The sequence below is a fragment of the Canis lupus genome, chromosome 12, assembly GCF_048164855.1.
Source record: "Canis lupus baileyi chromosome 12, mCanLup2.hap1, whole genome shotgun sequence".
Taxonomy (NCBI): Eukaryota; Metazoa; Chordata; class Mammalia; order Carnivora; family Canidae; genus Canis; species Canis lupus.
Genome location: NC_132849.1, coordinates 25,570,027 through 25,596,380, shown reverse-complemented (window position 1 = coordinate 25,596,380; position 26,354 = coordinate 25,570,027). Strand labels below are relative to the sequence as shown.

General features: G+C 46.5%; 2 protein-coding genes across 9 annotated transcripts in view; one reads left to right on the top strand and one right to left on the bottom strand.

The window, feature by feature from the left end:
• Positions 1–1,836: 1,836 nt before the first annotated feature.
• The window catches only part of SFTPB (surfactant protein B), a 43,394-nt gene continuing 18,876 nt past the window's right edge, over positions 1,837–26,354 (top strand). For all 7 annotated transcript variants that reach the window (XM_072770053.1, XM_072770054.1, XM_072770051.1 and 4 more), the window contains exon 1: positions 1,837–1,942. In XM_072770053.1, the coding sequence (XP_072626154.1) occupies positions 1,879–1,942 (64 nt within the window). In that variant the 5' untranslated portion in view covers positions 1,837–1,878. The remainder of the gene's footprint in view (positions 1,943–26,354) is intronic.
• On the bottom strand, positions 15,499–19,349 carry GNLY (granulysin). 2 transcript variants are annotated; one of them, XM_072770061.1, is made up of 5 exons: positions 19,081–19,349; positions 18,470–18,600; positions 17,886–17,969; positions 16,601–16,769; positions 15,499–15,668 (listed from the first exon to the last, which is right to left on the bottom strand). In XM_072770061.1, exons 1-5 carry the CDS (start codon positions 19,130–19,132, stop codon positions 15,586–15,588), a joined length of 519 nt encoding a protein of 172 aa, XP_072626162.1. In that variant the 5' UTR covers positions 19,133–19,349; the 3' UTR covers positions 15,499–15,585. The 2 variants fall into 2 exon arrangements, with proteins under 2 accessions (XP_072626162.1, XP_072626163.1); XM_072770062.1 differs by having other exon boundaries at positions 18,470–18,576; positions 19,081–19,326.

Below are 26,354 nucleotides of genomic sequence, written 5' to 3'. Positions count from 1 at the left end.
GAGACCCATCCAGGGACCATGAGGCTGAATTCCTCCTTTGCCTCCAGCGCCAGGGCTCTCTGGAATGGCTGGCTGGCTCTCCGGGTTTCTTTATTTTATGCTCTTGGATGACACAGCTCAGCAGTGGGGAGAAGCCGACCCCTCTTCGAGGATTTGATGGGAGCCACAGAGCCGCTATACAGCAAACCCCAGGAAACACACAGCTCTGTGTTGGCTGGGCTGGATGGGAGAGCATGCCGTGTGTCCCACTCCATTCCCCTTCCCCCGGGGACACGGGAATGCTACATCTGCCAGCCTGCCATGGGGGTCAGCAGGAACCTGGCCTGGTTCTGGACAGTGAGCTGACGGCACAGATGAAGACACCCCTCCCGGGAATGGCCCTCGAACCTCCCTCCTATCTTCCAGGCTTCCTCTCTGTGCCCTGCCAGCAGTGACAGAGGATCCAGGGCAGGGCTCCAGCCCTGGGGGATGGCAGGCAGGCAGAGAGAGGAGCCCAGGCCCCTGAGGGACCTTATGAACCCCAGTCTGTCTGCCCTGGGACAGGGCAACCTGTCTGCCCTGGGATGGGAGTGAGACATGTCTCATGGGAAGCCACGGGCCTCGAGGGATCTTTGTTACAGCTGTGAGGCTACCTTGACCAGTGTACCCAGGGGCCAGCCGTCCACAGACCCTGCTCTGCGGCTCCCTCATCGCTGTCTGTATCCAAACCAGGGGCATCCAGCCAGCTCAGTTGTTGCACACTTAGTAAACCTTTAGCACATTCCAGTTCCAGCTTCCTGATCGGACCCAGCCGCCCTGCTCCTAGGCTTTCCTCCCACATTGACACAGGCTCCCCTCATGGCAACTGACTTTCTCATACTGACAAGCTCTTGAGCCAACAGACTACACGAATCGCTGGGTGCCCTCCAGCGTGTCACCAGACCAGCCTGTGTGCAGGGGCACTAACCCCCGCCCTGCCATCCCCATGAGTATCAGGGGAGCTTCCTGGAGCACGGATGCTGGCAGCCTCCACTCAGTCAGCAGATACACTGATCTCCAGGTGGTGACAAGGAGCTAAGGCTCTACTCCTTGCACAGTAGAGAAGTGTCTGCCCCTTGGTGAGTCTGAGCTTGTCCCCAGGTGTGCCCCGCCAGTGGGTCCCACCCTGCAGCCTCTACCCCTGCCAAGGACACATTCTTTCTCCTAAACCTCCAGCTGTGCCCCACCCCTACCCTGGATGGGGTGCTGAGGTGCCACAAGCAGCATGGCTGGTCTGGGCTACTCAGAAGCCACTCTGGAAATCGTGTCCCCACATTCTTGTCCCAGACTCTTGGGCACTTGTGGGGTTGGTTGGTTTCATGGAAAGGTTCCTCTGAGGAATGACAATCACGTGTCCATAGAATCTCTGGGGAAAGGGGAAGGAGAGGGTGGCAGGTAGGAGGTCCAGGAGTATCCCGGGATTGCCCCTCCAGAGCAGGGCAGGAAGCTCTTAAGTGCATTGCTCAGGAGTGGAGGAGGCTTAGGGGCTGGGGAGGCAGGGGAGGGGGCTCATTCTGGCTACCCTGAGCTGCCTCTCTTTCCACCCCCAACAGCCCAGAGACATGGGGTCACATGTGGACACTCCAAAGCCCCCTGCTTACAGGCCGCCAAGAGACCATGCCCATGGGACTGACAGCAGGAAGAGAGAGGCAGCAGGAACCAGGCAGCAGGCAGGAGATGGTGGGTGGGCTGGGAGAGCGTCACTGCTCAGAAGAGGTAGGGATCAAAGTGCCTGGAGGGCTCTCCAGGACAAAGGCAAACACTGAGGTCCCTGGGCCTCCCATACACCCTGTCCCCACACATCCCTGGTCAGGTATAAGGGCCCCCACCCAAGCAAGGTATCCAGGCTGTGGAGGTGACATGGCCGAGTCACACCTGCTGCTGTGGCTGCTGCTGCTCCCCACACTGTGTGGCCTGGGTGCTGGTGAGTCTCCCCAGCCTCTCCTCACCTCCCTCTCACCTGGGTCCAGGTGTGGAGGAGACTTCCCGTCCATCTCCAGGTTTCCTGGGCTCTGGCTCTGAGCCAACCATTATCCCTACTTTGTACAATATCCTCATTTCAAAATGAGGAAGCTGAGGCGCAGAGAGGCTACTGGGCTTGTCCAAGGCTATTGAGAACATAGAAAACCTAGTTTACCTGACAAAGTTATGCCACCTCTTATGAAAGGAATGGGAGGGGTAGAATTTCAAGTGTTTATTCAACTCACAAGATAAGCCAATGATTACCCATTCTATTGTATCATTCCTCAGTATTGTGTTGGCAACAGTGCAGGGTCTAATTCACTGCATCAGAGGAGGGAGGAAATGATTAGCTTGGTTCATTTCTTTGTTTTTCTGTCCCAAACCATTTCCCCCTGTATCAGAGCCTTCTGGTCTTGCTGTCCCTGAAGGACACGTGCTTCGCTTACTCACTGTGATGGACATTTACCCTAAGTTATAAGGTGTTAAAAAACAAAATTTAACAAGTAAGTTTTAAAGATCTTATTGGCTTTATTCAACAATTCATGAGTGACACAGCAGCATCCCAGCTAGCATACAGTAAGGAGATCCGTAGTGATGTACAATATAAAAGACTTTTATAGTTAGAAGGGGACAGCAGTAGCAAAGAGTGGATTGGTTTAGGCAAGGTCTCGTTCCTTTGGGAGATGGCAGAGGTCTGTGAGGCAGACGCCTTCTGTAGTGCTGACCAGCTAATGCCAGATTGACTGGTTTAAGTTTCCACTCCTGGGAGAGGTTGAAACTGGAATTAAGTTAGGTATTAAGTCTTGGTTTGGTGACGTAGGCCTGCTGTCTCTTTTTTAACAAATGGAACCCAAACCCCTAACCCTTGAAGAAAGGCAGGATTGTGTGGAAGTACAGACTTAATTGCCTAGGTTCAAATCTCGAATCTGTCAAGGCTATGGAACCTTCCACATGTCCTTTCATCTCTCCATGCTTCAACCTCCACATTCGTAAAACTGGCTTCCAGGTCAATATGTGGGAAGCAACTAGAATTGGCATCCAAAATTAGAAAAGTAGTTACCCCAGATAACTAATCAGGACCTTGCCATGCATTGGGCCATTAAACACTAAGCAACCAACTGAAGCTGTATGGCCTGCCCTCTATGGTTTATCTGCATTTACACTTGTCAAAAGAAAACATTCAAGGCAGTTTCACTCACGTCTGGCACAACAGCGTAAGATGCTCTGTGGATTCACGCCTCAGAGAAACCAGTGAGGGATCCCTGGGTGGCGCAACGGTTTGGCACCTGCCTTTGGCCCGGGGCGCGATCCTGGAGACCCGGGATCGAGTCCCACGTCGGGATTCCTGCATGGAGCCTGCTTCTCCCTCTGCCTGTGTCTCTGCCTCTCTCTCTCTGTGTGTCTATGAATAAATAAATAAAATCTTAAAAAATAAAATAAAACCTTTTTTTCAAGCTTCCTTGAAAAAAATAGTAAAAAAAGTTAAACTCAACATAACTGATTTCTTTACACAGAATCTTTATTTTTACTTACTTTTTAAAAGATATTTTTACAGAATTTGGTTTTTTTAAAGATTTATTTTAAAAAAAGATTGATTTATTTATGTATTTATTTGAGACAGTTTCGCAGAGGGAGAAAAGCAGACTCCCTGCTGAGCATGGAGCTGGATGTAGGGCTTGATCCCACAACCCTAAGATCTCCTGAAATCTGAGATCATGACCTGAGCTGAAATCAAGAGTCAGATGCTCACCTAACAGAGCCACCCAGGCACCCCAACAGTGGACATCTATTTTTAAGTAATCTCTATACCCAGTGTGGGGTTCAGATTAAGAGATTGAGTCACATGCTGTACTGACTGAGCCAGGGGCCCCTACACAAAAAATTTTTTTAATGATTTTTTATTCATTTATTCATTGAGACACAGAGAGAGAAGGAGAGTCAGAGGCACAGGCAGAGGTAGAAGCAGGCTCCATGCAGAGAGCCCGATGTGGGACTCGATCCAGGTCTCCAGGATCACGCCCTGGGCTGCAGGCAGCACTAAACCGCGCCACCGGGGCTGCCCCCTACACAAAATTTTTAAACAGGTTTATTGAGATGTAATTCACGTACGATGCAATTCACCCACAACATGTGTTCAATTCAATGTCCTTTAGCATATTCACAGATAAGGGTGACTATCACCACCATGAATTTTAGAACATTTTCATCAACTCAAAAAGAAGACCCAGCTTGATGGGAGAAGTTGCAGCCATGTTGCAAAGGGGCATGCATTCAGGAATGAAAGGAATGTATGACTGTCAAAAAAAAAAAAAAATCTATTGGACTGCCTGAGTGGCTCAGTGGTGGAGCATCTGCCTTCAGCTCAGGGGATGATCCCAGAGTTCTGAGACTGAGTTCCACATTGGGCTTCCTGCATGGAGCCTGCTTCTCCCTCTGCCTGTGTCTCTGCCTCTCTCTCTCTCTCTGTGTGACTATCATAAAAAAATAAAATAAAATAAATAAAATAAAATAAAATAAAATAAAATAAAATAAAATAAAATAAAGAAACCAGTGAAAATTGTTTTTAAAACAACCACCCAAATTTTCTGGAATCTGACTAAGTGCATAGAGCAAATGGAGAAAGATTTATTCAAGAAAATCTACTAAAACTCAGGAAGAACTACATGGAGTCTGTGGTATTTGAACAAGGACCCTCACTGACTCCCTCCCCTTGCAGCTCAGCAAGATGGAAACTCCACTCTTGTCTGGTACAGACAAGAACTCAGGGTTCTCTCTCCTCCCAGATCCTAGCCATAAGGCTATCTTCCTGGCAGAGACAAACTCAAGCTCTTGCCATCTTGCCCCCAGCTACCTGTTGCTGAGACTAAGTCCCTTGTGAGGGTAGCTAAGAGGTGGGAACTGTCTTCTCAGGTCCTACTGGTGGGACAGATGCTGTGTTGCACATGGCAGGGCTGAGAATACGGGACCCACTTTCCTCTGGGATAGCTCATGCGCAAGGAATTCCCACCAGGACAGGCAAGCTGAGGTGACCTGGGGCTGCTGCCTCCTGATCCACTGAGCATTCAGCTGCTGCAGTGGGGGTGTCACTCACAGAGAAGCAGCCCATCATTGTCATCACCCCCAACACCAGAGCTTTGGCTCCTGGATTTCCCCCAGGAGGGAGAACAGGCCACAAAGAGAGGCCATCAACTCCCCTCTAAGGGAACTGACTTCATTTGCAACAGAATAGAGAGAGATGCAAGCTTCAGAGAGCTCTCAAAAATGGTGGATTTCTTGTGGAAGACATTTCTTAGTAGATTGACAGACCCATTGACAGACCCTATGGGACAGACCCAAAAGCCACACTGTAGATGGGCTTACTTGCTGGAGTGAAACAGGGAAAGACACAAGTGAATAGACTTCCCTAGGTTGGACAAAATCTCAAACACTGACCTCAGGCACTATCCCTACAAAGACACTTGGATTTGATTGGATTCCACTGTAAAGCAATCTGTTCCCTGAGGAATTGCTGAAAACAATAGAGTAATCAGCCTTGAATTTGTGCAGTTTAACAACTGGGTATTGTTAGAGAAAGAGACTGAGAGCCCTGCCCAAACATCTGTCAGCACAAAGGTGGCATCCTCAAGGCTGCTCCCCCTCCAGGTGTAACACCAGAGGTGTGGAGGCACTTTACTAGCATAATTCTGCAGCCACTAAACAACTAAACAAGCAAATAACAATAACAACCGTGAGGTGAGGGTGGGTGGTTAACCACTAGTCGGATTTGCTAAAATATATTATCTAAAATACCCAATTTTCAACAACAACAAAATATAATACATAAAAGAATAGGAAAGAATGACCCCCACTAGAGGGCAAAGCAAAACAAAACCCCAGAAACAGAAACTGCTTGTGAAAGCAACCAGATATCATCATATTTAACAAAGACTTCAAAGTAACCTTTGTAAATATATTTAAAAAACTAGAGAAAACCATGATTAAGGAAAGGAAGGAAGGCATGATGAGTGTCACATCAAATAGAAACATTAATTAAGAGATAAAATGATTTATAAAATCAGTTGGAAATTCTGGACTTGAAAAAGACAGTAACTAAAATTAAAAATCAATGGTAAATGTGAATAAGTGGAAGAAGGAATTAGCACACTCGATGATAGATCAATAGGAACTATGAAATCCAAAGAATGGAAAGTAATTAGAATGAAAAAAAAAAAAGTGAACAGAGCCTCAGAGAATAATGGGATCTCCTAAGTGCAACAGCTCATGCATAATAGAAGTACCAGTAGAGGAGAGAGAAAGTAGCAGAAAAACATTTGAAGAAAAATGACTGAAAATTTTTCAAAATTTGTTGACAAACAATCCACACATCCAAGAAGCTCAGGAAACACAAAATAGGATACATACAAACAGATCCACAAATCCACACATCATATTCAAAATGCTGAATGCCAAAGACAAGGAGAAAATTATGAAAGCAGGAAGAGAAAAACAATTTCAAGAGAATCCAAATAATATTCACAGCTGACACCACATCATAAACAGTGGAATGGTCAACTAATATTCGATAAAGGAGGAAAGACTATCCAGTGGAAGAAAGACAGTCTCTTCAATAAATGGTGCTGGGAAAATTGGACATCCACATGCAGAAGAATGAAACTAGACCACTCTCTTTCACCATACACAAAGATAAACTCAAAATGGATGAAAGATCTAAATGTGAGACAAGATTCCATCAAAATCCTAGAGAAGAACACAGGCAACACCCTTTTTGAACTCGGCCATAGTAACTTCTTGCAAGATACATCCACGAAGGCAAAAGAAACAAAAGCAAAAATGAACTATTGGGACTTCATCAAGATAAGAAGCTTTTGCACAGCAAAGGATACAGTCAACAAAACTCAAAGACAACCTACAGAATGGGAGAAGATATTTGCAAATGACATATCAGATAAAGGGCTAGTTTCCAAGATCTATAAAGAACTTATTAAACTCAACACCAAAGAAACAAACAATCCAATCATGAAATGGGCAAAAGACATGAACAGAAATTTCACAGAGGAAGACATAGACATGGCCAACAAGCACATGAGAAAAAGCTCCACATCACTGGCCATCAGGGAAATACAAATCAAAACCACAATGAGATACCACCTCACACCAGTGAGAATGGGGAAAATTAACAAGGCAGGAAACAACAAATGTTGGAGAGGATGCGGAGAAAAGGGAACCCTCTTACACTGTTGGTGGGAATGTGAACTGGTGCAGCCACTCTGGAAAACTGTGTGGAGGTTCCTCAAACAGTTAAAAATATACCTGCCCTACGACCCAGCAATTGCACTGTTGGGGATTTACCCCAAAGATACAAATGCAATGAAACGCCGGGACACCTGCACCCCGATGTTTCTAGCAGCAATGGCCACGATAGCCAAACTGTGGAAGGAGCCTCGGTGTCCAACGAAAGATGAATGGATAAAGAAGATGTGGTTTATGTATACAATGGAATATTACTCAGCTATTAGAAATGACAAATACCCACCATTTGCTTCAACGTGGATGGAACTGGAGGGTATTATGCTGAGTGAAGTAAGTCAGTCGGAGAAGGACAAACATTATATGTTCTCATTCATTTGGGGAATATAAATAATAGTGAAAGGGAAAATAAGGGAAGGGAGAAGAAATGTGTGGGAAATATCAGAAAGGCAGACAGAACGTAAAGACTGCTAACTCTGGGAAACGAACTAGGGGTGGTAGAAGGGGAGGAGGGCGGGGGGTGGGAGTGAATGGGTGACGGGCACTGGGTGTTATTCTGTATGTTAGTAAATTGAACACCAATAAAAAAAAAAAAAAAAAAAAACAGTGGAGACCAGGTTACAGTGAAATGAAAACATTCAAAGGGATCACAGAAAACAACTGTCAACCAAAAGTTCTATAGCCAGTAAAGCTGTCTTACAAAAATGAAGGCAAAGTAAAGACATTCTCAGATAAACAAAAAACAGAGAATTGTTGCTAGCACACCCACCTTACAAGAAATACTAAAACATGTTCTTCAGGCTGAAAGCAAGTACACATTCACATGAAACAATAATGAGACAAGATAAGTAATTATGAAAGTTTAAATGCGCATTTCCTCTCCCCTCCTAACTGATTTAAAAAAAAAAAATTGTTGCGGCTCCTGGGTGGTACAGTTGGTTAAGCATCCAACTGTTGCTTTTGGCTTAGGTCATGAGATATATATATATATATATAATCACAAAAAGGGGTAAAAATAGAAAATAGCTGCACAGGAGTAACATTTCTACATCTAGGGGATCCCTGGGTGGCTCAGAGGTTTAGTGCCTGCCTTCCGCTCAGGGTGTGATCCTAGAGTCCCGGGATCAAGTCCCACATCAGGCTCCCTGCATGAAGCCCGCTTCTTCCTCTGCCTGTGTCTCTGCTTCTCTCTCTCACTCTCTCTCTCTCTCTCTCTCTCGAATAAATAAATAAAATCTTAAAAAAAATTTTTTTTCTACATCCCACTGGAGTTGAGGTCACATAAGTCTGAAGCTGTTTCTGATAAGGTAAGATATACAGGCTAACACCTAGAGCAACACTCAGAAAATAACTCAGAGAAATGAATAGTGAGAAAATCATTAAGGAAATTAAAAAGCTACATTGGGAAATACTTATCTGATGCAAAAAGAAAGCAATAAAGGAGGGGTAGAAGGAAAACAACATGAGACATGTAGAAAACAAAAAGTAAAGTGACAGATTTAATTCATCTATATCAATAGTAACATTAAATGTATTAAACAATCCAATTAAAGGCAAGGATGGTCAGAATAGATTAGGGAAAAGCAAAACAGGAACCAACAATATATAGAGGGAGATATATTTTAGATTTAAACAGAAGAATATAAAAAAATAAAAAGTAAAAAAAATAAACAGAAGAATAGGTTGGAAGTACGAAGATGGATAATGACACAACACGCAAGCCTCAAGAAAGCGGGACTGTACCAATAAAAGACAAAATGGAACTGAAAAGAATAATTTTACTAGAGATTTTTAAAAGGACATCTTCTAAGATAAAAGGGTTAATCCATCAGGAAGATACAGCAAGTGTAAACATAGACGCATCTAAACACAGAGCACCAATATACATGAAATGAAAGGTGACAGACAAGAAGGGAGAAATAGAGGATTCAACAGTAATAGTCAAGGACTTCAATATCCAAGCTTCAATAACAGAACAATGAGGCAAAAAAGACAATGAGGAAATAGAAGATCTGAACAACACTATAAACCAACTAGACTCAGCAGACATCTATAGAACCCAATAACCACCAACAAGCAGAGTGGGTATTCTTAACCACACATGGAACATTCTCCAGAACAGACTACAAGCCAGTCCATTAAAAACCTTTAATCAGTTTAAAATGATAGAAATGACACAAAGTATATTTTCCAAACAACAGAATAAAATTAAAAATCAAGGGCACCTGAATGGTGCAGTAGGTTAAGTATCTGACTCTTGATTTTGGCTCAGGTCATGGTCTTGGGGTTGTGAGATCAAGCCATGTTTCAGGCTCTACACAGAGTCTGCTTAGGATTCTCTCTCTCTCTCTCTCTGCCCCTCCTTCCTGCTCTCTCTCTCACTCTCTTGCTCTCTCTCACAAGGAAATAAAATCTTTAAAGAAATCAGGTGAAAAATTAGAAAGTACTTTGAAAGAATAAAAATAAAGACACAGGGGAGCTTGGGTGGCTCAGTCAGTTAAGCAGCTGCTCTGGTCATGATCCAGGGTCCTGGGATTGAGCCCCACATCGGGCTCCCTGCTCAATGAGCAGCCTACTTCTCCCTCTCCACTGCTTGTGCGCTCTCTCTCTCTCTCTCTCTCTCTGTTTCTCTCTCAAATAAGTAAAATCTCAAAAAAAAAAAAAAAAAAGACACAACAGATGAAAACTAAGGGAAGCTCTAAAGCAGCACTTATGGGGAAATCCTGGAGTTTATATAATATAAAGGCCTATACTAAAAAAGAAGATCTCAAAGCAGAAGGAAGGAAATAACAAAGATAGACTAGAAATGAATTAAACCAGGGATAGAGAAACATGAAAGAAGACAATGAACCCCAACTCTGGTTCCTTGAAAAAAAATCAGTGAAAGTGACGATTTTTGTTAAATTTGCTATAAAGAAGAGAGAGAAGACCCAAATAATTATGTTCAGAAATAAAAGAGGGATGTTATGCCTAGCCTTACAAAGAGAAAAATGATTATCCTATAAACAATTGTATGTCATTAAAGTAGACAACTTAAAATGGACACATCTCCATAAAGATACCATCCGCTGAAGCGCAGTGTTCAGCACTAGATTTTACAGCATCAAAATTAAATCACAACTCTCTGGGCTCAGACCTAGTTTGTGGCAACATGGCTAAACACATCAGGGAGGTCAGAATTGTTGGTAAACACAGGACCCCTGGTGATGCCTCCCTCAGCAAAATGGTAGAGAAGATTGAAATATGCCAACATACCAAGTATACTTGCTCATTCTGTGGCAAAACCAAGATGAAAAGATGAGCTGTGGGGGTCTGGCCTTATGGTTCCTGCATGAAAATGGGGATAACTGGGGATGCCTGACCCACAGTAACTTCTGCCGTCACAGTAACATTGGCCTTCAGAAGACTGAAACACCAGTAGAAGCTCCACCATTTGAAACATCGCTAGCCTATAATAAACGGGTTAGTTTATGTAACAAAAACTAAACAAAACAAAATTAAGTCATAGCTGAAACTAGGTCTTTCATTGTATTTTATGTGAGTAAAGTTGACTAAGTTACTTGAAGACAGCTTTTGTGTAATTAACATAATATCTATATAAACAGAATGCTAAGAGCTCAGTCCTTTAAGCACCCGACTCTTGGATTCAGCTCAGGTCGTGATCTGAGGCTTGTGAGATGGAGACCCACTTCAGGCTCCATGCTAGGTATGGAACCTGCTTAAGATTCTCTCTCTCCCTTCCTGCCTCCCCATCCCCCGACTCACATGTACATGCACTCTCTGTCTCTCTCTGTCTCTCTCAAAAGGACAAAAGAAACTCATGCTAACAGGCTGCACATCAATATTACAGTAGCCCTTCTACTCATATGAATGCCCAAATATGTGGATGAGTTTTGAGAAACTCTGCCTGCCTGCTAACCATCCTGCAAGACCATATGAAGAAAGTGTTCATAAAAGGGGATTTAAGCATCTTCAACAAACAGTGCTGGGAAAACTGGAGAGCCACATGGAGAAGAATAAAGGTAGACCCTTATTACCTTCCACCACATACTAAAAGTCACTAGAAGGGGATTAAAGGCCTAAGTGGAATACCCAAACCTACATAAACTATAAAGCTGCATGACAGTGGATTTGGCAACGATTTCTTCGATATGACACCAAAAAAATGCAACAAAATGCAATAGAACAAGTGAGACTTCATCAACCTTAAGAACTTTTTTTCTATTAGATTTTATTTATTTATTCATGAGAGACACACAGAAAGAGAGGCAGAGACACAGGCAGTGGGAGAAGCAGGCTCTATGCAGGGAGCCCGATGTGGCAGTAGATTCTGGGACTCCGGAATCACACCTTGAGCCAAAGGCAGGCATTCAACCAATGAGCCACCCAAGCATCCCAAATTTAAGAACTTTTTGCATCAAGCGATACAATTGACAAAACTGAAAAGGCCATTTGTACAATGAGAGAAAATGTTTGCAAATCATCTATCTGATAATGGACAAATATCCAGAATATACTTTTTTTTTTTTTAATTTATTTACTTATGATAGTCACAGAGAGAGAAAGAAGCAGAGACACAGGCAGAGGGAGAAGCAGGCTCCATGCACCAGGAGCCCGATATGGGATTCGATCCCGGGTCTCCAGGATCGCGCCCTGGGCCAAAGGCAGGCGCCAAACCGCTGCGCCACCCAGGGATCCCCAGAATATACTTTTTTAAACTACTATAACTTGGTAATAAAAAATCAAATAACTCAAATTTTTAAAAAGATTTATTTATTCATGAGAAACAGAGAGAGAGAGAGAGAGAGAGAGAAGCAGCGATGTAGGCAGAGGGAGAAGCAGGCTCTTTGCAGGAGCCTGATGCGGGACTCAATCCCGGATCCCTGGATCACAACCTGAGTCGAAGGCAGCCACCCAACCGCAGAGCCACATTTGGGCGTCCCCAAATAACTCAATTTTAAAATGGCCAAGGACTTGAATACACACTTCTCCAAAGAAATGTACAAATGGCTAACAAGCATATGAAGAGATGCTCAACATCAGTGATCATTAGAGAAATGCAAGGCAGAGCCACACTGAAAGATCACCCCATACCCATTATAATGGCTGTAAGCAAATAAACAGAAAATAGTAAGTGTTGGTGAGAATATGGAGGGGTGTGTAAAGTGTTGTAAAATCATAAAGCCACCTGCAAAGCAGTAAGGTAGTCCCTCAAAAATTGAAAGTAGAACTACCAAATGATCCAGCAATCCCACTTCTAGGTATTCATCCAGAAGAACTGAGAGCAGGATCCCAAAGATGTTTTCAGTCCCATTCACGGCAACACTATTCGCAATAGTCCAGGGGTAAGCAATTAAAATGTCCATGGACAAATGAATAAATAAATAAAATATCACACACGCACCCATCCAACTTTACAAAGGAAATAAATCCTGTCAAATGCCAGAACATGGAGGAACTTTGAGGGCATTATGCTGAGTGAAGTAACCCAAATAGGCAACATTTATATGAGATGTCTAAGGTGGTCAAATTAACAGAAACATCAACTAGAATGGTGGTTTCCAGGCTTTGGAACAGGGGAAAGGGAGTCACGGCTTAACAATGAGTATGGACTGTCAGGTCTGTAAGATAAAAAGTACTGAATGTCTGTGGCACAACAATGAGAATATACTCAACACTGCTGAGTAGACATTTAAACATCATTAACAGGGGCAGCCCAGGGGGCTCAGTGGTTTAGCGCTGCCTTCAGCCCAGAGCGTGATCCTGGAGACCCAGGATCGAGTCCCACGTCGGACTCCCTACATGGAGCCTGCTTCTCCCTCTGCCTGTGCCTCTCTCTCTCTCTCTCTCTCTGCGTGTCTCTCGTGAATAAATAAATAAAATCTTTAAAAAAAAAAAGTAAAAATCATGAAGACTGTAAATTTTGTGTTGTGTGTTTTTATAATGTAAAGAACAGCGTTCCCTGATAAAGGAGTTAGTTGGTCTCACAACTCAATCACACAAGTGCTTTTCCTTGAGATAAGCAACAAACCTCTCTGTGCAATATAAGTGTCTATGCATACTTCCTACCTCGTCATGCAGAACACCATGAAGACATGTATTCATGCAATAACATTTAATAAAATTGATAATTTTTGCTTCTTGTACAAACAGAGGGGATTTAGGGTGCTAGACATATTTCATGTGATATTATTAGTATTTGGTATATTGGCAGTTGCTTGAGGTAAGTGATCCTTCACTTGTTCCCTATCCTGACACCAGGATGTAACACAGAGCTGGGACTCTGGCCAGAGGTCTGTGAGAAGCCACTGGAAGGTGAGGAGATGTGGTTTGTAGGTTGGAAAGAGCCCGGGGCTGCCCTGTACAGAAGGGACCTAGGAGCAAAGGCAGTAGGAAGTCTGAAGACGCCCAAGGAGATGGTTGCAGAGCCTGGCCAGGGCTAAGCTGCTTTGCACTAGGATGAGGCTACTCCAAATTGCCAGGAGGGGGGGGGTCATCATTCACCCCAACTGGGGTCAGGGAACTAGGAAGTGGCCAGGAGGGAGGGATGTCACATGACGCCAGCTGGAAGCCTGGGTTGCCCAGGTGGTTCCCAGAGGAAATGTTAGAGAACTGAGAAGGTCCTGGGGGAGAGCAGGATCCACAGAGGAGTCTGTATTAGGACTCAAGTGCACCCATGCTCGTCCTGACAGGTGACCAGAGCTGGCTTGCACCCTGCCCTTTACTAGCTGTTACCCCTAAGACTGAGGCCACCTTCTTCTACTCCCACCTTTAGAAGTCCCTGCTCACCCTCCATCGTGCCCTGGACCCTTCCTCTCCCTCCCCAAGGCCTCCCCTGTGGCTGTTCCTCGGGTCTCTCCTACACTGTGGGCCTCGGACCTTTCCCGGGACCATTGTCATCCATGTGGACACACACCTTACACACAGGCCCCACCTCTACTCTCACATGGCCTTCAGCTCTGCCCCACTTGGCTCCAACTCTTGACGTGAACCCCTTCATAGAACTGTTGATACCTGCTGACGTCACACGTATCAAATGAGTATATGTTCTGTGAGAAAATATCTTGCAGCTACGTCTACTTGTATGAGTGGCGTCTACAGTAGGTAACACTTTCTTTTCTCCGTTGTTTGACTATTAGTTTGTTATTTAAATATCTGTGAATTCAGGGATTTTAATTTACTCAATGGCTTATAATCTGATATTGCCTTACCTATTGTGATGCACTCAGCCCTTCTCAAATGGCTCCAGGTTTCATCACTGGGAGTCCTTGAACTGCTTTTATGATTGAGCCTGGACAAAAGTCCCACTGCTCCTGTTGATGGCCACCATGCCTTTCCCTCTCCATGCAATGATCTCCAGTCAGGTATTCATGTCCATTCTCACTCACGTGATTTGGAACTGCAACCCCTCCCTACTGGAGAGGTGCACCCTGACTTGACTCATGCTGATCAGGGTAGCCCAAGCTGCTGGAACATACTCCTTGGTTCCACATGGCATCTGCTCCATTCTGGTAATGAGAACAAGGAGATATCTGATGGGGCTTCTAGGAAAGAAGTTTCCATCTTCTTCCAAAGGAGCCACTGGAACAGGGGATACCAAAGAACTCTCTTTTCCTCCTGATGACATAGTGCAAAATGTAAAGGGTCAACCTGATGCAGCCCCTGCTGCTTCCCAGAAAGAAGCTATCCTGAGAACAATCTCAGTATGCAGAGATGGGAGGAATGGAGAGAAAGACAGAGATACAGGACTGAAGCTCTGGTGACACCACAAATTTCTGCAGTCTTCCATGCCTAATGCTCTCATTGGCCTGCTTACCTATTTGAGCCAATCAATTACCTTTTTAATTTAAACCAGAGTGAAGTTTCTGTGGCTAACAATAAAAAGAATCCTAAATAACACACGACTTCAAAACTAGAAAAAAACAATTGGCTCCCTGCAGAGAGAAGCAGAGGCTGGGTTTCTGCTCCTAAGGACCAAGAGCCCTCTTATCTACAACCCTGTTGTTCTCCCCCACTGGTCTGGGAGCTTCTAGAGGTATATTCACTGTATCCCCAGGCTTTGAAGGAGTGTGTGTCTCTAGTGAGGGCTTCATAAGCATCTCATGACTTTATGTGAAAGAGCTGCAAACGTTGTCTTATCCACCACTATATCCCCAGCTTCTAGAACAGTGTGGGACATGCAATAAACATTCATTGAGTGAGTGCATAAGTCACCCAAGCCTGTCTCCGAGCCCCTTCCCTCAATCCCCCAAAAGGAACAGAAGCTGTGGCCAAAAGCTTGCAAGACATTTTATTCTCCTGCCAGGGGACGACACTGCAGGGAGCTAGCTGAGAGAAACTGGAGGGTCCGTCCTGGATTTAGGAAGGCAGGAGCTGGCGGTGCCTGCTGGAGACTCTGTGCTTCTCCCCGGGGTGGAGTAAGGTCCCAGCTCCTTGGTCACCTGGAGTGGGGAGAAAAACAGCTGTGGCAGGTGTGGGGTCCCTGCAAATGTGCACTACAGCCACCTGCCCCTGCTGATCACACCCAGAGTTACATCCTGGAACCCAGTCAGGAGCCTGAGGGGGTTTGGGGTTCTGGAGATGGAAACCACAGGCCCCAATGACAGGAAATGGTGGGGACCTCGCATTACGAGGTGACCCCAGATCTGCCAGCATCAAGTCCCAAAGCCTCAGTCAAGGCAAGACTGGCTGCCAGAGCCACTCAGGGGCCCTTCCTTGCCCCAGGGTCCCGCCACCCTGGCCTGATCTGTGGCGCAGCCTGGGCAGCCCTGGAGGGAGAGGCTGCAGAGCCCTCCCTGCCAGCGGGGTTCCTGAGCCCAGCTCTCGGGCCCCGGGTGTCCTGGGCTAGATGGTGCCCTGTTCCTGTTCCCAGGAACCGCTGCTGGGCTGGGGACGGGAGTCAGTCAGGGCTCTGACATCTATGATAACCCAGTCTGAGGCCACTTCCTTGGTGTAACCTCCTTACACATAATCATCTCACTCAAGCGTTACTCAAAGAAGAAATCAGGATTATTATCCCCTTCACAGGTAGGGACGCTCAAGTTCACAGGTGTTAAGCTACTTGCTCAAGTGCATGGCTGACCAGAGATGGAGCCTGATGTCACCCAGGGTTGCCTGGGACATAAGCCCAGGCTCTTAGTGAGTATTTCTCAGCCATGTCTAGCTACAGCTCACCTGCCCAACTCCTGCTCAATTTCTACATAGTTCGGGGAGGAATGTGTCTCGTTAAGGGAGCCTGGAGGGACAAGTATGAGCTGCTAATGACTTTCTCTATAACAGATGTATTACCAAGTTGTTATACCATGTTGCACATGCTTGGGGACATGACCTGGGCCCTCCAGGAATGAGTCTCTGCCGTCACCTCTGTACTCACCTATCTCAGGTCTGCACATCCTGATTTTCACACAGATTTCCTGAGGGGATTTGTCATTCACGATACCCCGGGTGATGTCATTAAGATATTTATTAAATAATGTGTTGCATAACTCGGTGAACACACGCGTCTGGTGACACACCAGGGATGCAGCCTGCTTGATTGCTTCCTGGAGAGGCAGCACCACAGAAAAACAGGAATCCGGTAAGCTCTGCCCCACCCAGACCCCTGAAGCCCCCAGCTGCTCCTGGCCATGGGCACCATGGACTGTGGCACGCTGGGAGGAGGCCCTAGTGCCAGGTGGCCATGGAAGCAGAGGCTGGAGAGACCGGGATCGGCCCTCATGCCCAGTCCCAAACCCAGATCCAGGCCTGGCCAGGAGGGGCTCAGGAGACAAGGACAGTTGGCTCTGTCCTGTGTCAGTCCCTGGTGCATCATCACCCCAGGCCCTCTATCTTGTGTGTGGAGCACAGTGCCCCCTGCTGCTAGACCCACAGTCAAGTTCTGCCTACCGAGCCCCCTGGGTCCCAGGCCTGGCAGGGCTCAGGCTCAGGTGGGGTGGGGAAGGTTAGGAGAGAGAGCTGGGAGCCTTGGCATATTCCATTTTGCAGTATCGTCTACTGCCATCGCAGGGGAGAGGCTACAGCTGAGTGCCCGGGCTCAGGGTGGGCCCTGCAGCACCCAGAAGCTGAGCAGGGTCAGGGAACAGAGGAGAGGGAGGGAGGGAGGGAGGGAGGGAAGGTGAAACGAGGCTCCTGGGAGGAACACATCCACTTGTTCAGCACTTGCTCAGGGCCAGGTGGGGAGCTCAGCACATCCCACCCCTCAGCTCCTTCAAAAAGATTAAGGAAGTGGTTGGGGGATTGATATCCATCCCATTGCACAGAGAAGGAAACTGAGGCTCAGAAAGCATTAGCACTTGGCCCAGCCATGCAGCTAGAAGTGACAGATCTGGGGTTGGTCAGCCCTGACCCAGGTCCCTCCTGGCCTCATAGAGCTTTCCCGTGGACACGTGCGGTGGGGCTACAGGGGAGAGGGTCCTACCTTCTCAAGGGATAAGTTTCCTTTAACAATGCGTTGGAAACCATGCACACTTCATTCTACATTCATGCTCCCTTTTCTGGAGATCCTCTGAAGTCCCTCCCCAGACACAGACCCACAGATCCCCTGCTGAGAAGCTCTGGCCCAACCAGAGATCAGCCCCTCCCTCAGAGCTACCCCCCCCCCCAAATCCCTAGTCATACCCTGACCACATTCTGGTGGATCCCCAACCATAAGGCCTCACCTGTGAGATATCTTGTCCCAGGACTTTTCTCAATATCTTGATTATAAACTTACAGGGCTTACAGGTGAAGATCATCTGGTCATCCTGTCAGAAAATGACACCCCCTGAGGTGATCTCTCAGCACCTTCAACAGCCCCTGGCAGGGCTCCAGGAAGGGGCTCCTCAGTACCTCCTAGGCCAGGAGGATCACCTATGATCGTTCCGTCCTTTAGAGCCTGAAGCCAGCTGGCTGGCCCCAGCCCACTGTCCTGCAAGACTTAGCGGGGCTGACACTGCAGAACCTGCCCCACACCCACAGCACCTTACCCACCCCAGCACCTGCTCCTCTACTGGACTCTGGTCAGATGCAGAGGAGCCACCTGGTGGGAAGGAGCAGCCAGCCAGACCAAGGTACCCCCCACCCAACCAAGGAAGGAGTATCCACAAAATCAGCATCTTCAGCCCACACTCCTACCTCCCCTCCCACCAGCACAGGGTGCTGCCCTGCCTAGTGCTCCTAGGGAGGAGACACTGGCCCCATGGGCAGAGGGGCAGGGAGGGGGGAGAGGTTGCTCAGGGAAATGAGCAGGGAACCAGCTGCTTACCTTGGATGCCTCATGGTCCAGGGCCTCAAAGAAGTGCTCTTCCTGACACATGTCAGTGGTGAATAAGTCATCATGGTCCTCAGGAGTCAGACCAGAAAAGGTCAGACCTGGGGAAGAAACACCATCAGCATCTGTCCACAGGTGGAAGAGGAGGGAAAGTCAGGACTCCTGGCTGCTGGGGAGCCCAGAAGGTGGCCAAAGCCCCAGACAGGGGTGGGGCTTGGTGAGGGGTCCAGGAGGCCTGTCCTCACACTGCCCTGAGGCTTCCCTGACCCAGGCTCTGTGCAAAAGACATGCTCTCAAGATCTTTCTGGAAACAAGGGGAAAGGTTATACACCACCACAACCATTCAAGCAACCCCTTCTTTCTCTCTGTCCCCCTATGTCTCTCTCTCTCTCTCTCTCTCTCACACACACACACACACACACACACACACACACACACAAATTTGACCTAAAAGGAACCTTTTCTCAACTCCTCTCTGAGATCTTTCCCTTCTCTTGTTTTACCCTAGAGATTCAACACAGGTGTCCAGCCCAATCCACTCTCCAAAACTGTCCCTACCCTCAGCTAAGGTGGAGCTGCCAGGATCACATGGGGAATGTCCTTACCTGGGGTGGCCAGGAGCACTGAGGCGAGGAGCAGGAGGGCCCAGGAGGTCATGGCGAGGCAGCTGCTGAAACACTGTCACACCCCTTTTATGCAGGCGAGACACCTCGCATCTGACCTTGCCGGCTCCTGCTCCTCTTGTAGGCCACCTCCCCAGGTCCCTGGGTTTACCACAAATGCCACCAGTTTGTGGAGAAGAAGGGGGAGGAGAAGAGGCTCCACACTATCTTCCACTTCCAACCACACACATGCTAGAGCTTTAGATCTGAGTGTGAGGTGGCTGGAGGGCACAGCTGCCATGATGCCCTCACCCTGCCCCGGATGTGGTCATGGAAGAGCCATCCTTGCACCTGAGGGCTCAGGGAGGCATCTTGACTATGAGCATCCCATCTCCCACCCCTTCCCCCACCTCCCAGGGGTCTGTGCAAGTGTCCCTCCCCCAGCCATCCCCATTTCCCTGCTCTCCCCCAGCCATTTCAGCCCAGTAGCTCTAGCAGACTCCACCAGATTTAAAGACAGGTGCTCGGGGCAGATGCTGACAGCTCCTCCCAGCCCTGCCTTCTCGGGTGGGGGACACCCAGCATGAGCTCAAGGACTCCCTGTGTCCCCAGCCCCTCACCAGCCTGCTGGCCAGCATCGTGGAGGCAGGCTCTTCCCTCGGAACCACCTTCAGCCCCGCCTGTCAGGGCCCTGGGCCACAGGGAGACACAGCCCGTGGGAAGGAGGTGAGTCCTGGCCAGGGGTCGAGGCCCAGCTCCCGGGCCCCTGACTCCCCATCTGTGCACCAAGGTCACGGCCCTCATCCGTAATAACCGTGGCGGCTGCCCACTTAACAGCCAGTATCAGATAAGTAAGAGACCATCGTTTAGGGTAAGTCGGTCCCAGACATTGTGCAGAACATCCTCCTGCTACGGCGTGTGCCCTCCTTACCTGACACCCACATTCAACTGGGCATCCCCTCATTTGTGTGGCGCCTTCACCCACCTCCTTAATGCCTCAGACCAGGACACTGGGTGCAGATAGCAGGGGACCTGACCTCTGCCACCAGGCCTGCGGGGGACACTGCGGGCACCAGAACGCGCCTCCCACCTCCATTGGGGTCTTTCCCCGCCAGCTGCTGAGATGGCACAGCCACCCAGGCAGGACCAGCTGACAGGATCCCCTCACACCCCTAGTGTGGCTGCATCCCCCTCAGTGTGGCTGCATCCCCCTCAGTGTGGCTCTGACGACTGCACCCCCCGCCACCCCGGGTATGCCATCGTGGGCCAAGAGCCTTGTTCTCTAAATCACTCTACATTCCTGAGCCTATTCAGAGCCCTGCCCTCCACTCTGCCTGTGCTGAGAAGGGAAGAGTGTGGGGTCCCAGGCAAGCAGGCCTCTGACAAGCTGGGGGCTCTAGGGCAGCCCCAGTGGCGCAGCGGTTTGGCGCCGCCTGCAGCCTGGGGTGTGATCCTGGAGACCCAGGATCGAGTTCCACATCGGGCTCCCTGCATGGAGCCTGCTTCTCCCTCTGTCTGTGTCTCTGCCCCTCTCTCTCTCTGTGTCTATGAATAAATAAATAAAAAATCTTTAAAAAAAAAAAAGATAAAAAAAAATAAAAGTCAACGAGCTTTAAAAATTAAAAGATGTATGAAAAATTAGAAGGGAAACTATTCACATTTACAGCAACACATAATTTGTACACAAGCAATTTTCCAAAAAAAACAAAAAAAAAAAAAAAAACAAAAGCTGGGGGCTCTAGAGCAGGGGTCTCTGTCTTGGGGCACCTGGGGGGCTCAGTGGTTGAGCATCTGCCTTTGGTTCAGGTCATGATCCCGGAGTCCTAGGATCAAGTTCTACATCAGGCTCCCCATATGGAGCCTGCTTGTCCCTCTGCCTATGTCTCTGCCTTTCTCTCTGTGTCTCTCCTGAATAAATAAATACTTTAAAAAAAAAGAAATATTCTCCATCTCTTGGAGCCTCAGTTCTCTTATCTGTTAAATGAGTATAGTGTCATCTGTTCATAGGGCTCCCATGTGACACGACTTTCTGCATGAGGAAGCTTTACAGACTGTGCTGTGCTGTGCTGGCAGTGAGAGGCTGGGGTCTGGGACAGCCTTCTGCAAGGTGGCTTCTGTGAGAGCTGCTCCTGTGGGAGGGTAATAGGTGCAGAGGAGGAGAGTATGGCGTTTCCTGTCCTCAGGACAAAATCCCAGGCTAGGACGGTGCCACAGGCCTCCTCCACATGGACTCCTCAGCACCCTTAACACACCAGCGTCTTCTCTGTAGCCCCCAATTTCTCACCCTTTCCTAACCTCATTGGTCACAAAATTTTCTGGTTCAGGAGCTATTAGAGGGATTGAGAGACACTAGCTGACCTCGTCACCAGATTGGGATGTGCGTGCATGAGGCGTGCTGGCCTGGCAGCTTGTGGAGCCTGAGGGACAGCTGACATGGAGACTTCTCACAGACACCCAGACACAGTCCCCTGCCCCAGACCGTCAGATGAGGTCCTCCTTATACTCACTTTCTTTCTACTCCAAGTGGGCAGAGTGGAGAGCGGGCAAAGCAGCTTTGCTGCACCCCATAATGGGTCAGCTGAGCCAAGGAAGTGGGGGCCCCTGACCTCTCCCCAACCCCAGGAGGTCTGATGCACCCACACACTTGCCACACACACACTCACATCACAGGCTTTACACACTCACAGTGACTCACACACTCTCCAAAGCACTAAGTCACAGACCACACACACACGTGCACACTCATTGACCCTAGACACACATACTCCCAAACACTTGCACACGTGCACAGATACCCACATAACGTCTTTATTCCTGCCCTTTCTGGATGCCACCCACGCCAGACTGAGGAGCATGGAATTTCAGCATTTTAAGTACTTTTGTTTCCAATGTACTTTTTGTGAAAAATGTTTTAATCAGATAAAAGATACAAATACAACCACCTATCGGTTCATCAATCCGATATAATAAGCCTGTCGAAGATTTACAAGGATATCCACTTGCACTTTTAAATGGATAGTTTTCAAAGTAAGTGTAATTTTATGTATAATTATATACCATAAAATACCTATTTTTAAACCACTTTTTTATCTCAACTAAATATCATGAATATCCTTCCATGTCAACCTATGTCGAGCTCCTTCATCACTACCACTGGTTGCTTACTGTTCTACTTTAGGGATGAGCTATAACTGGAGTCCTTTGATCCTGGGACTCCTATGTCCACATGAGGCTTTCCCTGGCACAGCACATGCTGGGAAAAGCCCTCTGACGGCTCCTGCAATAGCCTATGTGAGTAACAGAAATGTCTTCTTCAGATAGGGTGCCTCATGATGAAAGATGGCTGCTGTAGCTCCTCTAGGGCTCAGGGCCTCATCCCAGGTGGGAAAATGGAAAGAGTGAAGCAGGATGGGGTGGCACCTATTTAAGAAAAGCACATTTTCCCAGAAACCTTCAGCTTCCATCTCATGCATAAGCTTCAGTTGCTCCCTGCAGCCACCAAGGGCTATGAGGTAGAAAGCCTCTTGCTGGCCTTTTGTTGTCACTTTGAACAAAACTGGACTTTTCAGGAAGGATGAGAAGGAATGGGAATCGGGCAGGCTACAGCGGTATGAGCTGCAGGAGGACTTCTTGCTGAAAGGCGTTTGGTAGGAGGACTTGATGGACTTTGTAGCTAATTGGACACAGGAAATAGAGGGGAGAGGAGGCCAAAGTTTTATAATATTTTGGGCCTGGGAGGCCAAGAGCCTGTTGTGAAGCAGGAACAGTAGGAAAAGGAGCTTGTCTGTGAAAAATTACGTTGAGGTATTGCATTGGGTGCCACTATCTGCGGACCATTCCAGGGCAGGGTTGCCTGTCCTGAACCCGGGCTTGGTTGACTCCAAAGTCCGAGGTTTACCCCAACCTGCACTGTCGCTCCATCTACCTGTGCAGAGTGGAGCTGTCACCCCTCCCCCAGCCAGCCCCAGCATTGCCTCTCCCTGCTCTCAGCAAGCCCCTGTGCTCTAACCACTTGGAGAGACCTTGGTCTAATGTGTGAAGACCACATTAATGAAGAAGAAAATCCTCTGGAGGCTGACTCATATCTGCTTTATTGTGGGGATGTGGTAAGACCAGATATTCCAGTAAGTTCTTGCTTGGGGAGCTGAGGGGTTATATGATGAGGTTCCCGGAGTCAGTCACAAGCCTCCACCCAGGTTTCTAAGGTCCCAGTGAAGAGTACCTGGGCAGGTCCTACCTACTCGTAGAATCCCATGGATGGCGAGTCAAGCCCAGGCCCTCCAGGATTTCCTGTCTGAAGCCTACTGCTTTTTATATCTTGAAGAAGGTCTTGGCTTTCTCTAAGGCCATGAAGGAAACCTCTTGTTTTCTTCTAGTTTTATAGTTTTTAACTTTGATATTTAGGCCTATGATTCATCTCAAGTGAGCTAGGTTGAGGTTCCCTAGGTTCAGATCAGAAAAAAAGATTTTCCTTTTCCCACTGAATTGCTCTGGCACACTTTGAACTGGGGGGAGGAGGTGCGGGAGGAGGTACAGAAGCAAACACCAAATATTGGTGAGGATATGCAGCAACCACTGCTCCTGACATTGTTGGTGGGAATATAAAATGGTCAATCACTTTGAAACTTGGAGTGATGGCTTTTCATAGTTAAGCCTTACTTGCCCTATGACACACCGATGGCATGTCTACATTTTTACCCGCACTAAATGAAAACACGTACATACAAAGGTTACACTAGAATGTTCATAGATATATGACCCAGAAATTACACTCCTAGATATATACTCAAAAGAATTGAAAACAGGGATTCAGACAGATGTTTGTACATCATTGTAGGAGCATCATTCACAATAGCCAAGTGGAAATAATCCAGCTGTCCATTGACAGATTAATGGATAATGAAATGTGGTATATACATGCAATAAAATATTATTCAGCCATAAAAAGAAACAAAGTTCTGACGCATGCTACACATGGATGAAACTGGAACGTATTATTCTAGGTGAAAAAAGCCAAACATAAAAAGATAAATACTGTGTTATGCCACTTACATGAAATATCTAGAATAGACAAATTCATAGGGACATAGGGACAGGAAGTAGATTAGCGTTACCAGGGGCTGCGGTAGGGGAAATGAGGGAGTTATTGTTTAATAACTACGGTTTCCATTTGGAGTGATGAAAATTTTTTTGCAAATAAATAGTGGTAATGGTCGTACTACATTTTAAATGTAATCATTGACAATGAATTGTACATTTACAATGGCTAAAATGGCAAATTTTGTTATACATATCTTACAAGAAAAAATTCCAAAAAAAGAGTATGTTCACAGAAATTTTTATAAAGCTAAAAATTATAAGTACCTCAAATGCCCATCAACAAGGAAATAACTAAACAAATTAAGGTATAGCCATACTATATAATACTACAGGACAATAAAAAGAAATACATTACTGTCCTATACAAAAAAACCAGATGTATCTGAAACACTGAGCAAAAAGACTACATTCTGTATGACACCTTTTATTAGTATGAAGTTCTAGAACAGGCAAAATTCACCTGTGTTGTCAACAGACAGAACAAGGGGAGGAGACCAGAGGAGGGGGCAGGCATCTGGGAAGAGGCAGAGGGTCGGGGTGGGGGTCACATGCCTAGGTGATGACAACGTTTGTGTCTTGTTCAGGCTGGGAATTGCCTGCGGGGTGCGCATCTAGCAAATCTCCTCCAACTCTACAGTGGCCGCTTATGCATTGCCCTCTATGGACGCCAGACCATGAGCTTATCTCACAAATCTCCAGTTATAAACAATTTCATGGCTCCTAATGAACGTGATCAAATATTTTCCAAATGGATTGTATCAGCTCACACCCCCACCCCAGCACCAGTTCCCTGCACTCTCACCAGCATTATCAGAGTCTTTATTTTGCAAATGCAAGGAAAGAAATTAGCAACCATTTTTAATTTTCACTTACAACTGCAAATTAAGTTCATTATTTTCCTATGTGTTTGTTCACTATTAAATTTATTTGGGAGGAAGTGTCTTCTTATGTCCTTTATCCGATATCTATCAGACTCTACATTTTTTTCCAATTTGTAGAAATTCTTTAAGGAATAAATATATTAATGGTATGATATATTAGTTTCAAATACCCTATGATCTCACTTACATGTGGAAGCTGAAAAACAAAACCAATGAATAAACAAATGAAAGGCAGAATCAGATCTACAAATACAGGGAACAAACCTCACTGTTGCCATAGGGGAGCAATCCGGGGAGATGGGCAAAATGATAAAAGGGGAGTGGGAGGTCCAGGCTTCCAGGTATGGAATGAATAAGTCTCAGGAATAAAAGGCACAGCATAGGAAATGTGGTCAGTGGTGTTGTAATAGCGTTGTATGGTGACACTTGGCAGATACATTTGTGGGGAGGAGCTTGGCATAACCTATAGACTTGTCAAATCACTATGCTGTACACCTGAAACTAATGTAACATTGTGTATCAACTAAACTTAAGAAAAGTAAATAAATAAATATATAAAACTGTACATTTCAGATATTTTATATACTCTTATAATTTATATACCAAAAGTACATATAAAGCATACTTTATAAACTAAATATATACTAACTACAAAGGTAACACCCATGCCTTTGAAATTATGTCACTAACTAAATATCACTTGGTAATTCTCATTTTAAATTTTGTGGGAACTAAAAATTCATAGGAAAAAGTTTATGCCTTTATAGTTGCTTTTCCAAACATGAGCATAGCATGATCTTCTGTTCTTCCAAGTCATCTTTTGATCTCTCAAAAATGTTATAGGAAGAACTTTCAAGCACAGGAACCACGCTCAAGCAGTATGAACTGCCCCCAGTGTCTCCCAGGCCAGGCCACAGAGCAGACCTGCCTTCCAAGGAAGGCCCAGCTGCTAGGAATCCTACCCCATCCCGCACTGGGGGACCTACTGCTTTCGTCATGTGGCCTTTAGCTATAACAAAACAAAGGCAGGGAACCAGAAGAAAGATAATTACAGGCAGAAAAAAGGACATAAAATTGGAAGATCGTCAGCAGAAAGACCCAGCAGAGAAAGTAGAGGATGGTTCCATTTGTCACCTGGAAATGCTACTTTGTTCCACTTACAGTTCATGATCTTGAGCAAATTGAAAAGCCTATATGAATAATAATTTGTGAATGATTTGATAAATTAGTTTTAACCTTAACACTGATCAAAACTTAAAACTACACTAGGAATCCATTGTAAAATTGGGAAAGAAT